The following is a 14,827-nucleotide window of genomic DNA, read 5'->3' on the forward strand; positions in this document are numbered from 1 at the left end:
GAGGAAACGTGGACACCCGTTGCTGCAGTTCAGGAAGTGTGCATGTTGTTGGGGACCCCCTGTATTTATAGGCCAAAATCAATTTCTCTTTCTCGTAATCAGGTCGTTCTGACCTTTTTGAGCTCTTCCAAGTTCTTGTCTTTTCCAAAGTTCAAGATATATACATTCCAGATATTATGATTTTATGGGGTACCTTCTGCACACTCCTTCTCCTCCTTACGTGCTTGATCGCATACCTCATTATTCACTGTCATTCAGGTATGCCTTGTTGCCTCCTCGCTGAGGCTGCCAGACCCATCCCGTATCAGGCCTTGCTGCCTCCTCGCTTAGGCTGCCAGGGCCATGCTAGTCCATGTTGGTTCTGTCTCTTCAGGCCTGTTTCTTCTGTCCTTCTACATGCATTCTGATCATTCATTCTTTACAATTGGGGTAACGATACAAAAGGTTTGCTAGGGTAGACCCTCTTTCACTCAGACTCAGCCCCCCCCCAAAAAAAACCAAACTCAGCCACCACCCCGAATCGAAATCCTGGCTACGGGCCTGATGGAGACCCTTGTTGAAGAAGAATAGAAAGATTGGAGACCTTGTGCAAACCCCTGGAATTAAGAGCTCACGTGGAGCTCTTCTAGGTGCTGCTCTGCTATAACCCTTTCCAATTAAATTCCATGATAGTTCTGCTTTAGGGTGACCATAAGTTAAAAAAAATCAAACCTTGAAGGCATATAATAACAACAGTAGCATAGCTATGTGACTTCAAATCCACTACAATACTAAACCTCTATCAGAGTTTTGTTGGCAATATTTACCTAAAGATTTATAATTGCTTTCTTCTAAAACTGAGATAAAGTGACCTGCCCAGTAGTTTGGCATGGCTGAATATGGAATCAGATCCTGATTTCCAAGGACTTTAGTTCATGTGGTAAAACCACTACACCACTCTAGTTCCCTTTTAAGATCAATTTCTATAGGCATGTATGGTGGACTTCCTCATCACTTGTGTAGAGGAACTCAGACAACATGTTTGTCAGAGAGAGGGAGAGAGAAATTCTCTAGTAGAAGTTATCTACAAATGCTTAAATAAATATCAGAATATTAATCACTGTGTGGGTGCAGATGGGAAGGATAAGGCTGAGCTTTTGAAATTCTCTCATGTGTTAATTTGATTTTGATAAGAGCAGGACATGGTGATTTGGTGCATACATTTATTCATGCAGGCAGAGAGAACATAATTGCTTTTGAAACATGTCTCTATTCTATAGTGTGAGGAATGACAAGACAAATATTTATTGAAGCAGTGGTTTAGGAAAATGAAACAGGCATCTCTTTACATCCACAGTTATGTTTATATGGCATATATATTCCTTTTCAGTGGGAAAAATTAGCAGTTAATTCATGTTTGTAGTGATTGTAACAACACTGAAAAAAGGTATACAAGGCATTTCAGGACAGAATTTAAAAAAGGAGTCGAACCATCAAGTAATTTCTAAAAATAAATTTCTCATTCAGACCTCTTATTTTAGGGAAACCCTACATTGGGCTACCAGAAAATAGCAATAAATAACCATGCTACCTAATTTAAACAGGCTACAGTAGGGTAGCACATTATGGTTGGCATTCTGTTAGTGGAATTCATATTTGCAAGTCATGCTGCACATGTGGAGCAATTTAGCATAATTCAAGAGGCATATTCTGCTGACAGTGGTAGAAGTGGAGTTGCACATAAACTAGCATTGCATATGAGGTACTATGAATGGCAGTATTGCATTGCACAACAGCAACACCCAATCATGACATGTTTTGGGTAGTGTTGCTGTTTTGCATGTGGGTTTGGATAGTACCAATGCATCATATCTCTATAAGTGGATATTTATGTGACACTAAGGGGGTGTATCCAATGCTACATGTAAAGTCTTTAAAATTATTTTTGTTGGATATGTCATTGTCAGACCTTTTTAGATTCAGTTTCCTCCCACATGTATCTCACTGTGATATGTTGTTACTGCTGCTCTAGCCCACCCACTTAATCTAAATTTAAAGATAGTCGTCCTTTTAACATGAGGACTTGTGCCCTGCATAAGGGAGGTGTAACTGTCAACATCTGTAGAGTTGCAGCTTTTCAGGTCTCTTAAATACTGTGACAAGGCAAACTGAATACTGACACACTACTTTGTGACACTTCTGTTAAATTAAAAGTATAAAATTGCTACAACTGTTAACAAGCACATGAAATATAGTTTGAAAAGGCAGTTCCACCAGGGAACTTCTTGCCTAGTTTGTACAAAGACCCAAACTTTGACATGATAGGTATCAAGTGAAGAGCGAGCAATAAGTAGAGTTATTAGGATGCTCAATACTTGTTGTATTAAAAATCCAGCTTGCTGTTAACAAGGATGCTTTTGTGTCCTTATTTACAAGGTGACCACGTTTCTAGTCATGGGAATGAAATATGACCATATTAGGAGTCACGTGCCCAAGAAGTTTTGTTCATGGAATGGGAGGAAAATCCCACCATGCTTTCATACCTTCCAACATTTCACAGATAGAAACCTGTGGCGAAGTGATATTACAGTGTGGCAACAGTTATGAATGAGTAACACACAAGCTGGAGGCGGCTGCAGCAGTTTGCTTTTGCCGGAGTGTACAGGGAGGGGCAAACAACATTTGCATTTTGAACAGTTTGCAGCCATCGTAGTAAACTGAGGACAGAGGGGGAAGGTAGAAACGAAAGAAACTGGGGCATTTTAAAAGCAGCTGAAAAGTAGGATGACAGAGGAGTCAACAAGGCAGTCCCTGCCAAATCAGTACAGTTGGGAGGCATTTGGTTATCTGCTTCAGCTACATACATTTCTTGGGCTAAACCAGCCAGAAATATTGCCACGCTTACAATCCCCCAGAGCAAAATGGTTGGCATGGCTAGGACAACAATGGGAGCTGTGATGAAGCATTTCCCCTCCTGAGTGTAGCCCTACAAAGTGAAGTGGAGGTCTGGCTTGCTGTGATCTCACAAATCTGACTCCTTATTTCTATTAAAGAGGAGGGCTTGGGCAAACAAACCATTGACTTGATGTAATAAATAGAAGCAGCCCCTTTGAGTTTTCTTTGGGCACACCATGGTTATTCACCAACAGAAATGTGAAAATATACACTATGTTTGTTTCTTACCTATTATAACCGTGCCTTCTTAGGATTGATTTTAAAATAATGCCAAGACTTAAAAAAAATAATTTGTTTTGCAAATTGTGTGGAATAGGTCATGCTGGTATTTAGACGTAAGATAATGCATTTGCAGAAAGGACAACTTTCTGAATCAGCTGTCTAATAACACAGGAGATTGTAAAAATATTGTTTGGACTACAGCTCCTGCAATTCTACTGGCTGTGAATTTAAGGGTTTTTCTCCATATCTATTCTGAGTCTGCAAGAGAAAATTTACTTTTACTTTTAGAAGGGCTAAGGCAGTTTAATATAACCAATTCAACTTGAGGAATCCAGAATAGCTGCATTATTGGCACTTTACAGTTTCTGCTTCCTGGCTTTTATGGCTTTAGTTTCCACATTAAGATTATTGGCAATTTCTTCTCTCAGAAGACTATGAATAAATGCGAGATTACACTGCCCCCCTATGGGCTGATTAAAGATAGCAAAATACCAAGAACACAGAGAAGTTTTGTTTTGTTTTGAACAGGGCCAAATAATGTAAGCACATTTTTTATAGTGACTGGATAGCTTTTTTTGTGTAAGATATTGATTGGTCCAATATAATAAGCAGGTTATTTTATTCAATAGGAATTAATGACCAGAAAATAAATAGTTAATGTTTTCAGAATGTTTTGAAAGGGGGAACGTAGTTCTTACTTGAAGCATAAAAAATGCTTGCATCTTTCCTAAAGTAGCAGTTGTTATAAGTGAAAAAGGAGTTATCTAAATGAACCTAGCGTGTGCAGACTGCTTCTGGGAAAAGTGTCTGAAAGACCAGATTTGTTTATGTCTGTGTATTCCACTTATATGTTGTACTTTTATGCTTTTAAATCTAATATTACAAGAAAATCCTTCACTGAAATACTGTTGTTGATTTGGGGCCAAGTGGAGCCCCCCCCCCCCCCATGACACAAAGCATTTAGAAATAAAATAATATACAGTGATACCATGACTTCAAAGTTTGATTTGTTCCATGACTCAGGTCTTAACTCAAAATGCTCTTATCTCAAAGCAAATTTCCCATTGAAATGCTATTAATCCGTTCCGGCCTCCCAAACCACCTCCTCCCATTTTTGTTACTTTTCTTAGATAAGAAAATGTACTTTAAAAATAAAAAATAATGTATACATGCACATTCACATGGAATGATTTTTAAAAAGATCAACTTTCAAATGATAGAAGCACAAAGTTGTGGCGAGGAAGCACATTTGAGGCAATAAAATGTGTGTTGGCAAAAGTGTGACAGCAAAAAAACATTTGCACATTCACATGGAACAATATAAAGAAAAAAGGATCAACTTTAAAATGGCAGAAGCGCAAAGTTGTGGCACAATGGTAGAAGCACAAAGTGAAGAGGTGGAAACATCATTTCCTTCACACTGTACTCATTCCAGCCCCCCTCTCTTTCTTGCTCCCCACTCCTCTCTCTCTTCAAGAAGCCAAACATACTAGGAATGAAAACCACACGAGATCAACTAACCCAAAGTCCCTCAGAGCAGACAAAGCAGATAGCAATCTACCAAAGCAGACAAGAGCACAAGGCATGGAGGCTGCTCTCTTGAAGCCCTAAAGCCCTGTACTCTCATGCTAGCACTCCCCCTCACACTAGCTCTTAACTCAAAAATGCTGCTTTTATGTCAAAGCAAAACCCAAGCCAGGCAACAGCTCTTAACTTAAAATGCTCTTAAGTTGGGATGCTCTTAAGTACAGGTTCCACTGTACATAATAGAATGATTTTTTAAAGACAGATATCAGAATGGAGATGTATAAGTATTTACAAAAAAAAACATTTGATTTAAAAAGTAGCTAAACTAAACTTTTAACAATACTGAAAGTGTCAGAAGGTCCTGGGGGGGGGGGGGGGAGCAGTAGTGGCTAAATTTGTTCTTTAAGATACACTATATTTAAACAATATAGCGTGAGATGACTTTAGAGAAATAGTTAATTAGAACAAAAGCAGTTTTTGTATAATTCAAACAATTAAGACATTCTTAGGAAATTCTTCTTCTTGAGTTAGCAATCCAAGACCTTTCCATGAAACAAGTGTTTTGCCTTTCTGAAATATAATTTTATTGTAATTTTTCCAAGGCATTTGAACAACAACAATGAAGAGCAAATGATTCATTGTTCTTTTATAGAAAAAGCTATAGTTTTACCAGTAAGTTCTTGCATCCTGAACAGTTGAATAAAAAAAACCCTCTGATTAATAACCCTGCGACTCATAACTCTCATGAAACAAAGTAAGCCTAAAACAGTTGCAAGTTTTGAACCCTACTGTGAATAATCAGAATAATCAGAAAACTTAGCCTAAAGATAATTCTGATAACAGCCATTTCAGTTGGGAGTTGCAACATCCTGTAAGCAAGTTTGCTAATAGCACAGAAAATGAAGTCAATTGATTGGCCCAATTGCTTGAGGTCTGGTGCCTAGATTCCTTCATCCTGTCGAGTTGTGGCACTTGCTTTGGAGAATTTCACATACAGTGCTAGAAATCTCTCATGAACTCTACAGGAGCTACAGGAGGGCAGAATCTCAAGTTCCAAAATGTTTTGGGACCATCAGGATGCCACAGAAATGAAACTTGACGTTGGCTAACCTAACTCTAGCAAGGAGTTGAGTCCCAAAGGTGGGTCTGATTACTAACTAGTTAAAAACCTTCATGAAGAATATAAAACAAATATACATCCCTCTTCCATTGCTAGCAATACATGGTGCTCCCATATCCAATTTCAGTCTGGGCCTTATTTCTTCAAATAAGTATTCATAACCAAGCATTCTATTCAGGAGCAGGGACAATAATGAGGAAGATTTGTTGTGAATCTACATGTTATCAAAGACCCCCCCCCCCCAACAAAAAGTAAACATGAATTGTTCCCAGTAATTTGTAGTTTTCCCAAGGTCAGGGGGCCAGATGAACTGGAAATGGCCCCCATCCTACTACATCATCTCAAGCTTCTTCAAGACCAGCAGTAGCCCCACATTCTCACCCCCGCACCCAGCTCAAGCTGTTCAACTTGCGGCGGGCCTGCTGGAACGGATCTCCACAAGGTTAGTGGAGATCAATGTATTGTCGAAGGCTTTCATGGCTGGAATCACTAGGTTCTTGTGGGTTTTTTCAGGCTATAGGGCCATGTTCTAGAGGCATCTAGAATGCCTCTAGAACATGGCCCTATAGCCCGAAAAAACCCGCAAGAACTTAGTGGAGATCACCCGACTGGCTTCCCTTTCCCTAGCTAAGCCAGATGACTACAAAGTAACAGAAGCACCTGCATTCCCTTGCCACCATGTAGCCCTTCCCTTGCTACTGCATATTCCTCTAGGTTGCTTTGTTTTTTTTCTTATTCTCTCTTCTGTGAATGTGCGCATGAGTGAAGGAGCCAAAATATAACAAACACCACCAATGGGCCTTCCAGCTGCTGCTTGGCTATGGTGAAACTCCTCTTCCTCGCCCCTTTCTCGCCCCCTCTATGAATGATTAACACAAAGCGACACCATGTTTGCTTTCTATTTCTACTTTTTATCATTTTGTTTTTTATTACTATTTAAAATTCTATAAAATGAAGGCAAATGTACATGAGTCCATGAACTCTAGTTAACTCTTCTGAGTCACTCCAGATTCCACCTTCCATACCCAGCATGAAAACCTGAGATGGGACATTGTGACAAAAGACCTTCCTGATCCTGATACCAGCTGCCTGTCAGTTCCTCTTTGGAGCTCCCTGCCACCCCATAAGACAAAGGTCCAAGGAAAAACTGTGATTATGATCTCATCACTGAAAATACACCTTGGGACTCCTTATTTGTTTCTTGGTATGGGGTGATGTCTGAGATAAGAACGTCCCCTGGGCGCTTATAAAATGTATCTGTTCTAACTTACACACAACGTTCTTGCAGACAGCCAATTCTCTCACACCAGAAGCAACTTGCAGTTTCTCAAGTCACTCCTGACACAAGCAACAACAACAAAAAAGCTGAACAGCAAGGGGCAGGCACAGCCCCTGGAGCTCCCTCCTCCCCCGGACTGCCTCTACAGAACCATTGGGAGCCTTCGGGCTTACCTGACCAGGAAGAAGGAGATCCCCAGCCGCGTCATCAGTGCTCTCAACTATTAAAGCAGAAGCCAGCTTGGTCGCACCTCCCAACCAATCAGAGACCAAGGGGGCAGTGACAGGCTTATCGGAGCTGGCCAATCAAGGGAGAGGGAGGGAAATTTCAAAACTAGACCATAATGGTGAATGGAAACTTATGTTTGTAAGAATGTCTGTTTTACAAGTATGTTTTACACTTTGTACTTTGGAACACCTGTGCTGTATAAATGTCTTTTCTGCGCAAATCAAATAAAGCCTTGGTCATTTGCCTTCATCCTGTAAGACTCTCCATTCCTGATTTCTGATTCGTTTCCTCCGTGGTTAGCAAAGATTGCCAGGCGTCCGCTTTCCATGGGACATAGAAACCCTCTAAATTTTGGCATCATAAAGAACATTACAAAAAGATGTTGACTGTGAATTTTAGGAAATTTCATAATTTGCAGGTAACTGCAAAAAAGAGCAAGTCATTTCCAGAGCATCTACATTATGTCAGAGGACATTTTACCACTGGTCAGCATGACCCTCACAATAGCTATCATATTAGTTTTTAAGAGTAGTGTTTTTTCTCCTGTGGAGACTACTAACCAAGTTGCAACTTATTGTCCTGTCTAAGTGGTTCTCTAAAAGTGAAGAAGTTCTTGGTTTGGGTTTAAGAGCATGAAAGTCTTTGTTTTCTTAACATGAGGTGGGTGGTTAAGAAAATCCAGTGTATACAAAGGATATGCTGCATGAAGCAAACCTTCTCCTAGCCCAAGTTTACTGAGGATTTGGTTCTTTTGAAGTGACTCAATTTTAGCTAAAAACAAACAATACAATGAGAATATCTTTCCTTCCAAAATTGGAATTTTATCCTAACAGTGGGCTGATAAGTGATCTGGATTATAGTAAATCCTTAATAGTTGTGCAAATGTAAAGTACAATCTTTTTTGCTACATAATTATTGAAACAAGGTCAGCCAACTTGTAGCCCTCCAGACAGTCTGAGCTTGTAGCTCAGAGCATGCCTCATCATGTCTAAGGCTGCTGGAAGTTGCAGTTAAATGATATCTGGATGACCACAAGATGCTTTCTGCATACTAAAATGTTATGCAAAGCATTTTTCTTCTAAAATGTGGATCAAATGCAGTATCAAGGTTCCTTATGTACAGAAGCAGAAGGTCACATTTCTTATTTGAGGTTCAGATTTATTGCACATGCAAGCCATTATAAACTCTTATACTAATTCTAACAGATCATCTCCTTTTTCTTTCTATGTCGAAAGGTGAGATGGTACTTCAATGCTGCCCTGAGACCCATGTAAATACCCTGCTTTGTTTTGCATACAGTTCTGTTAACTTACAAAATCTTGTTAGCCCAGTTCTCTCTTTACAGGACGAATTGAAGGATTATTACCTTCCAATTAAACTGCAGGCAGTAGACAAAATTAAATATAATAGAATAAAGTCACAATTTGGTGGCAACTTCCCCTAATCCAGTTAAATAACTCAGAACATTTTTTCCATAAATTTAGTTTTATTAAAAAAAACCAATACATTTTGAAGACATAATTTGGTAAAAAATTATTTTGTAGCAGGTTTTGCCTTGGAACACAACTCATATCATAAAAGAAATAGTACAAAATGGAATACAATTTGATTCAACAACTATTTCACCACATCTAGCCTAGCCTGATGGGTAAACCTTCAAGAGTTTTACATCATCCACAGGCCGATCTTGTGCATTGGTTTCCACCATGCCAACTCTGTTGACTATCCCAATTCCCTGGCAAACACGACCAAATATAGTGTGCTTCCCGTCAAGCCACTGGGTTGGTGCTAATGTGATAAAGAATTGGCTGCCGTTGGTATCTGGGCCTGCATTCGCCATAGCAAGGATACCTGCACCTTAAGGGGAAAAAAGCCTGTTACAAATGAAAGACTCCCATGTTAATTTTTCCTGACACACAGAACTGTAACATTTTGTTCTATTTTTAGTACTATTATTTATTTATTTATTTATTTACTTTACTTGTATACCGCAGTTTCTCAGCCCAACAGGCGACTCAATGCGGTTTACAACAAGGATAAAAATCAATCAACAGTATACAATTTAAAACCATAAGAGCATAATATACAGTATTAACACAACAATAAACGACACAATGCATCTCATAACTAGAGTCGTGATCCAATTCGTCGTCAATATTACCATTCCTGTATTACATTTCAGTTCTTAAATACAACCAGGCTACTCAATGAGATCAATATAACTCCTATATAGGAGGTATCCTGGACTTCGGAAATGTCAGATTGGATGAAGACCCCAAGCTTCTATGAATGAAATAGGTGAGCAAGAAGTTGTTCAGAAGTCTCAGTTCTATCTAGTACCTCTTCTTTTCCTGCAAATTTGGCTTCTCTTCCTGTGTTCCACAACTTTCTATCCTGCCCAGACCATGGAAAAGGAGCACTGGGGGTGGGGGAGACAGGAACATGTAGCACACAGAAATAGGAGGAGGAAATGGTTTTGGCAGATAAATGAAAGCCCAAGTGCAGGCGGGGCTCGTTCTTCCTCTTCGTCCTGCTTGCCATCAGTCTTTGTTCCACCTGGCATCTTCCCTACTTTCATGGGCAAAACAAAGACTCGTGGCATGAAGGTAAGAGGAGGAGCTGGCTCAGCATCGCTTCACTTACCCCGTGGATCCAGCTCATCTTCCTGTGTTCTGCAAATTTCAGTTCCACCTTGGCAGAGGAAGAGGAGTACAAGTGGAAACAGAAACATGCAGCACACAGGGGAAAAAGAGGAAGCTGATCCCCTGGGCTGGTTATTCCTCCTCTTCCACTGTATCACACATTAGAAGTCCTCACAGTATCTTCTTTCCTTTGCCCAGATGACAGATATACTCAAGCAATGCAGAAAAAGAAAATGGAACTAGAATCATAGAGTAAGTGAAATAGGGAGTCCCTGGTGGTGCAGCAGTTTAAACTGTGGATCAGCAGTTTAAACTGTGGGAGTGGAGTGAGCTCCTGCTTTTAGTCCCAGCTTCTGCCAACCGAGGAGTTCGAAAACACGCAAATGTGAGCAGATCAATAGGTACCACTATGGTGGGAAGGTAATGGTGCTCCATGCAGTCATGCTGGCTACATGACCTTGGAGGGGTCTATGGACAATGCCAGTTCTTTGGCTTAGAAATGGAGATGTGCACAACCCCCCCCCCCCCCCAGAGTTGGACTCAATAAGAAATGCAGGACTGCCCCCGCAACCCAGACACAACGGTAATGCTTTGTACTTTGCCCCCTAGAGACACTCACATTTTTTCCATTTTTGCAGGGAAACTGTGCCCTAACTCCCACAAAAGTGGAGGAACAATTTAAGAGGTAGCCAGTTCTTATGACTTCACTCTAAAATTTCTGTGCCTTTGTAAATTTGCAACTTTCCACCAAATTGTTAGATCTTTCTACTGACCCCCACTAAGCTAGCACCACCATTCTTACATTTTGTTGTTTAGTCAAAAATATTTTTTTCATTCAAATTTTACCTAATTGGTGAGTCAGTTTATAGCACTGGCAAGCAGCCAATGGGGCATTAATGTTTGATTTAATAGAACTGGAAGGCGTTAACTTGTGTTCCTTCCCCTGATAACTCCCCCCCCCCCCCCCGCCCAAAAAAAAAAAAAAAAAAGCCCTGCTCCAGGAGAATTCTGTTTCTAAGCTTCAGAAAGGTGCAAATTTGCATTGGTTGATCCTATAGTACCAGCATTTAAGATACCAGTTCTAGCTCTACCTACAGCAACCCAATTTATTTCAAAGGACCAATTCTGTGAAGGACTAACAATGGATTTGGTCCACTGTTTTTAAGATAATGTATTAATGTTCTAATCTGCTTTACTGTCCTATAATGATCTGCATTGTGAACCAGGCAGCATACATATTTATAAGTCTGGAATATTTGAAGATCCCTGAAAACATTACCTACCTGTAAACTTTAGCTCTGGCTGAAGTTCATCTTCAAACTGTTTGCCAAAGATGGATGCTCCTCCTCTTCCTGCCAAATAACAGGAATAAACAAATTAATATGTAGAGTTATGGTTGAGACAGAGGCGTACTCACTGTCTCTTGAGAGCCTGAACTGATAGATTATCTAATTTTTATTTATGAAGTCCTTTTATAATATTGTGAGAAATAAAGCACCGACTGTAAATAAATGCCAATACATATTTTTAGCCTGCCACTCCCCAACAATTGTTCTCAATGTGTTTTGTATTTCATTTTTATATTCCTTGGCAATATATCAAGGCTGATGGGAGTTGGACTCAGGGCCATTCCAAATAGGTCCTATATCTCAGGATCTGATCGCAGGGTTTCTGTTTATCTCAGATCATCATGCAGTGCAGACTCATATAATCCAGTTTAAAGCAGAAAACCTGGGATCAGATCCTGGGATATAGGCACTGTCTGGAAGGGCTCTCAGACACCTAAAGCAGGACAATTTCAGCAAATTCATAGAGGGTGATTCCATGCCAAGTGCTCTAAACCTTCCCACTATCAGGTTCTCTAATTTTGTTGTACTTGAAATTTTGACCAAGCATTATATTTGTGCTGGACATAATACTGCCAAATTTGCAAGTACCCAGCATCTATATATCTACAGCATCTATAAATTTGACACTTTGGGTGCAAATGGAAAAAATTACCAAAGTTCAAAGCCAATTATTTAAAAAGGGTCTACCTGTATATGATTGTGAACAGTATCACCTGTAAGAGAAAAAATTGCTCTACAAGACTGATATGTTTCTGTTTTACAATGTGACCATTAAGTATCCGTTAACTCAGGTTAAAGTATGTTAGATATCACATTGAACCCAGCATTGCCATTGCCACAGGGGCCACACCCAATAGCCATGCAGTAACTAGCAGTACCATGAGGATGCATAAAGCATAATGCATAAATCCACAAAATATAACATACTTTGACCTGAGTAAATGGACTAATAGTTACAAATGGGGGTGAGACAACAGAAAGTGACAGAAATCTACCCCTTGAAAGGGAAATTCACTCCCGAAAGAGTTATAACGGGGAAAAGTTATCTCCACTGAATCTTTCTCATCAATCCTTGTTTTCATAATTTTTTCATAACCCAATTGTCACAGGGACAGAAAGTGGGGTCATATATTCTGAATAGGGGCACAGAGAACAAAGCAAATGCCACAGGAGTATTAACCCTTCCCTACACAAGCCATAGCTGGATATCTGGAGTTACACTTACAAAATGTACCTGTTCCAACATACACACAAATTCAACTTAAGAACAAACCTATCTTGTTCATAACTTGGGGACTGCCTGTACTGCACTTATTTAAAGCACATTCTTACCAGTCCCTGTGGGATCTCCCCCCTGGATCATAAAGTCCTTGATTATCCTATGAAACTTTGTTCCATTGTAATAGCCACGTCTGGCCAGTTCTGCGAAATTTTTACAGGTCTTGGGCGCATGTTTCCAATACAGTTCCACCACTATGTGTCCCATCCTGCAAAGAATAAGCAGAGGAGGATTTGAAATGCATGTGTTCACTTGTAATGATTCAAGAAGCAGGGGGGAAAGCTATTATTGAAAAAATAGCTTCTTTCCATTACAGTTCAAAACACCCACCCTTGTTACTAATACCATTATATTATTATTATGTGATACATAACAAAGCAAATAAGATCACTAAGCTGGCTTTTGTATTTGATCACACGTTGGACACTTCCCATGTGTCTAGAACTGTGTGATGTATCAGCAAATAATGTGTGCAGATCCGAGTAGGGTGGCCTTTTGCAGCTGACAGATGGTAATTTTGTCAGCGCCGATTGTTTTTAAGTGCAGGCCAAGATCTTTAGGCACCGCACCGCACTCTGGGTGCAGCCTCTGAGAAACAGCTTTCTACCTTTACTTTTCAAAATGCAGAAAATACCCTTTGCTGCCAAAGAGTTTTGTTGCCTCACTAAACTATAGCTCCCATGATTCCACAGCATTGAATCAAGGCAGTTAAAGTGGTGTCAAACTGAATTAATTCGACTGTGTACACCAGGGCATGGGCAAACTTGGGCCCTCCGGGTGTTTTGGACTTCAATTCCCACAATTTCTAACAGCTTGGGGATCTTTTCCTTTTCCTGGCTGAGGGGGAAAAGGAAAAGATCCTGAAGCTGTTAAGAATTGTGGGAATTTAAGTCCAAAACACCTGGAGGGCCCAAGTTTGCCCATGCCTGGTGTAGATGCACCCTCTGGCAGGGAGATAATTAATTCAGGCACTTTTCCCATTTCTGCTATGAAAATGCTGGGAATGGTAGATGAAACCTACCACACGAAAATAAAATTCAGTTCTTGTGGGTTTTTTCGGGCTATATGGCCATGTTCTAGAGGCATTTCTCCTGACGTTTCGCCTGCATCTATGGCAAGCATCCTCAGAGGTGAGGTGGTGAGGCACTGCAGACTACTCCAACCAGAGAAATCAGCCATAGCAGAGCACCTGATGAACCAACTTGGACACAGCATTTTATTTGAGAACACAAAAAATGCTGGATCACTCTCACAACCACCATGTCAGGCTACACAGAGAAGCCATTGAAATCCACAAACATGTGGGCAATTTCAACAGAAAGGAGAAAACCATGAAAATGAACAAGATCTGGCTACCAGTATTAAAAAATTCTAAAATTGCAACAGCAAAAACAGCAGAGAGGAAACAGGCAGGGACATCTAATTACCTTTCAAGAAGAGTTTTGCTCCAGGCACAGTCAGCCCATTGTATGCTAATCAAGGTGGTCAGTTGAAAGATTCACACCCATGGGTTGTTGTAGGTTTTTCCGGGCTATATGGCCATGTTCTGGAGGCAATTTTTCTCCTGATGTTCCGCCTGCATCTATGGCAAGCATCCTCAGAGGTAATGAGGTCTGTTGGAACTAGGAAAAATTGGTTTATATATCTGTGGAATGACCAGACCTCATTACCTCTGAGGATGCTTGCCATAGATGCAGGCGAAACGTCAGGAGAAAAACTGCCTCCAGAACATGGCCATATAGCCCGGAAAAACCTACAACAACCCATGGATTCCGGCCATGAAAGCCTTCGACAATACAGATCCACACCTAGCCCAACTTACAAAAGCCCTTTGTCTCACCCTGGTCATTCCACAGATATATAAACCCCCTTTTTTCCCAGTTCCAGCAGACCTCACTACCTCTGAGGATGCTTGCCATAGATGCAGGTGAAACGTCAGGAGAAATGCCTCTAGAACATGGCCCTATAGCCCGAAAAAACCCACAAGAACTGAGTGATTCCAGCCATGAAAGCCTTCGACAATACATTGAAAATAAAATTATGTCTCTCTATGCTGAGGCCCTCCCACTCACTCACGTCGTCTCCACAGTAACCGTGGGGGGCTGCCAGGTGTCGGGGGGCACCGCCGCCATGCTGGGCTATCCTCCTGGCTGGGGGACTCTAAACTCCGACGGACACTTCCGGCGCGCCTGCCTTTGCCGCCCCCTTACGGTAGACGCGGGAGAGGAGGGGGCGTGGCCGAGAGGA

General features: G+C 40.7%; 1 protein-coding gene across 1 annotated transcript; it reads right to left on the bottom strand.

The window, feature by feature from the left end:
• Positions 1-8,776: 8,776 nt before the first annotated feature.
• PPIL1 (peptidylprolyl isomerase like 1) lies at positions 8,777-14,776 on the bottom strand. Its single transcript, XM_060773226.2, has 4 exons — positions 14,657-14,776; positions 12,634-12,788; positions 11,236-11,304; positions 8,777-9,167 (listed from the first exon to the last, which is right to left on the bottom strand). The coding sequence occupies exons 1-4, from the start codon at positions 14,710-14,712 to the stop codon at positions 8,947-8,949; spliced, it is 501 nt and encodes a 166-aa protein (XP_060629209.1). The 5' UTR covers positions 14,713-14,776; the 3' UTR covers positions 8,777-8,946.
• Positions 14,777-14,827: the final 51 nt, after the last annotated feature.

Source organism: Anolis sagrei, chromosome 4 (assembly GCF_037176765.1).
Source record: "Anolis sagrei isolate rAnoSag1 chromosome 4, rAnoSag1.mat, whole genome shotgun sequence".
NCBI lineage: Eukaryota > Metazoa > Chordata > Lepidosauria > Squamata > Dactyloidae > Anolis > Anolis sagrei.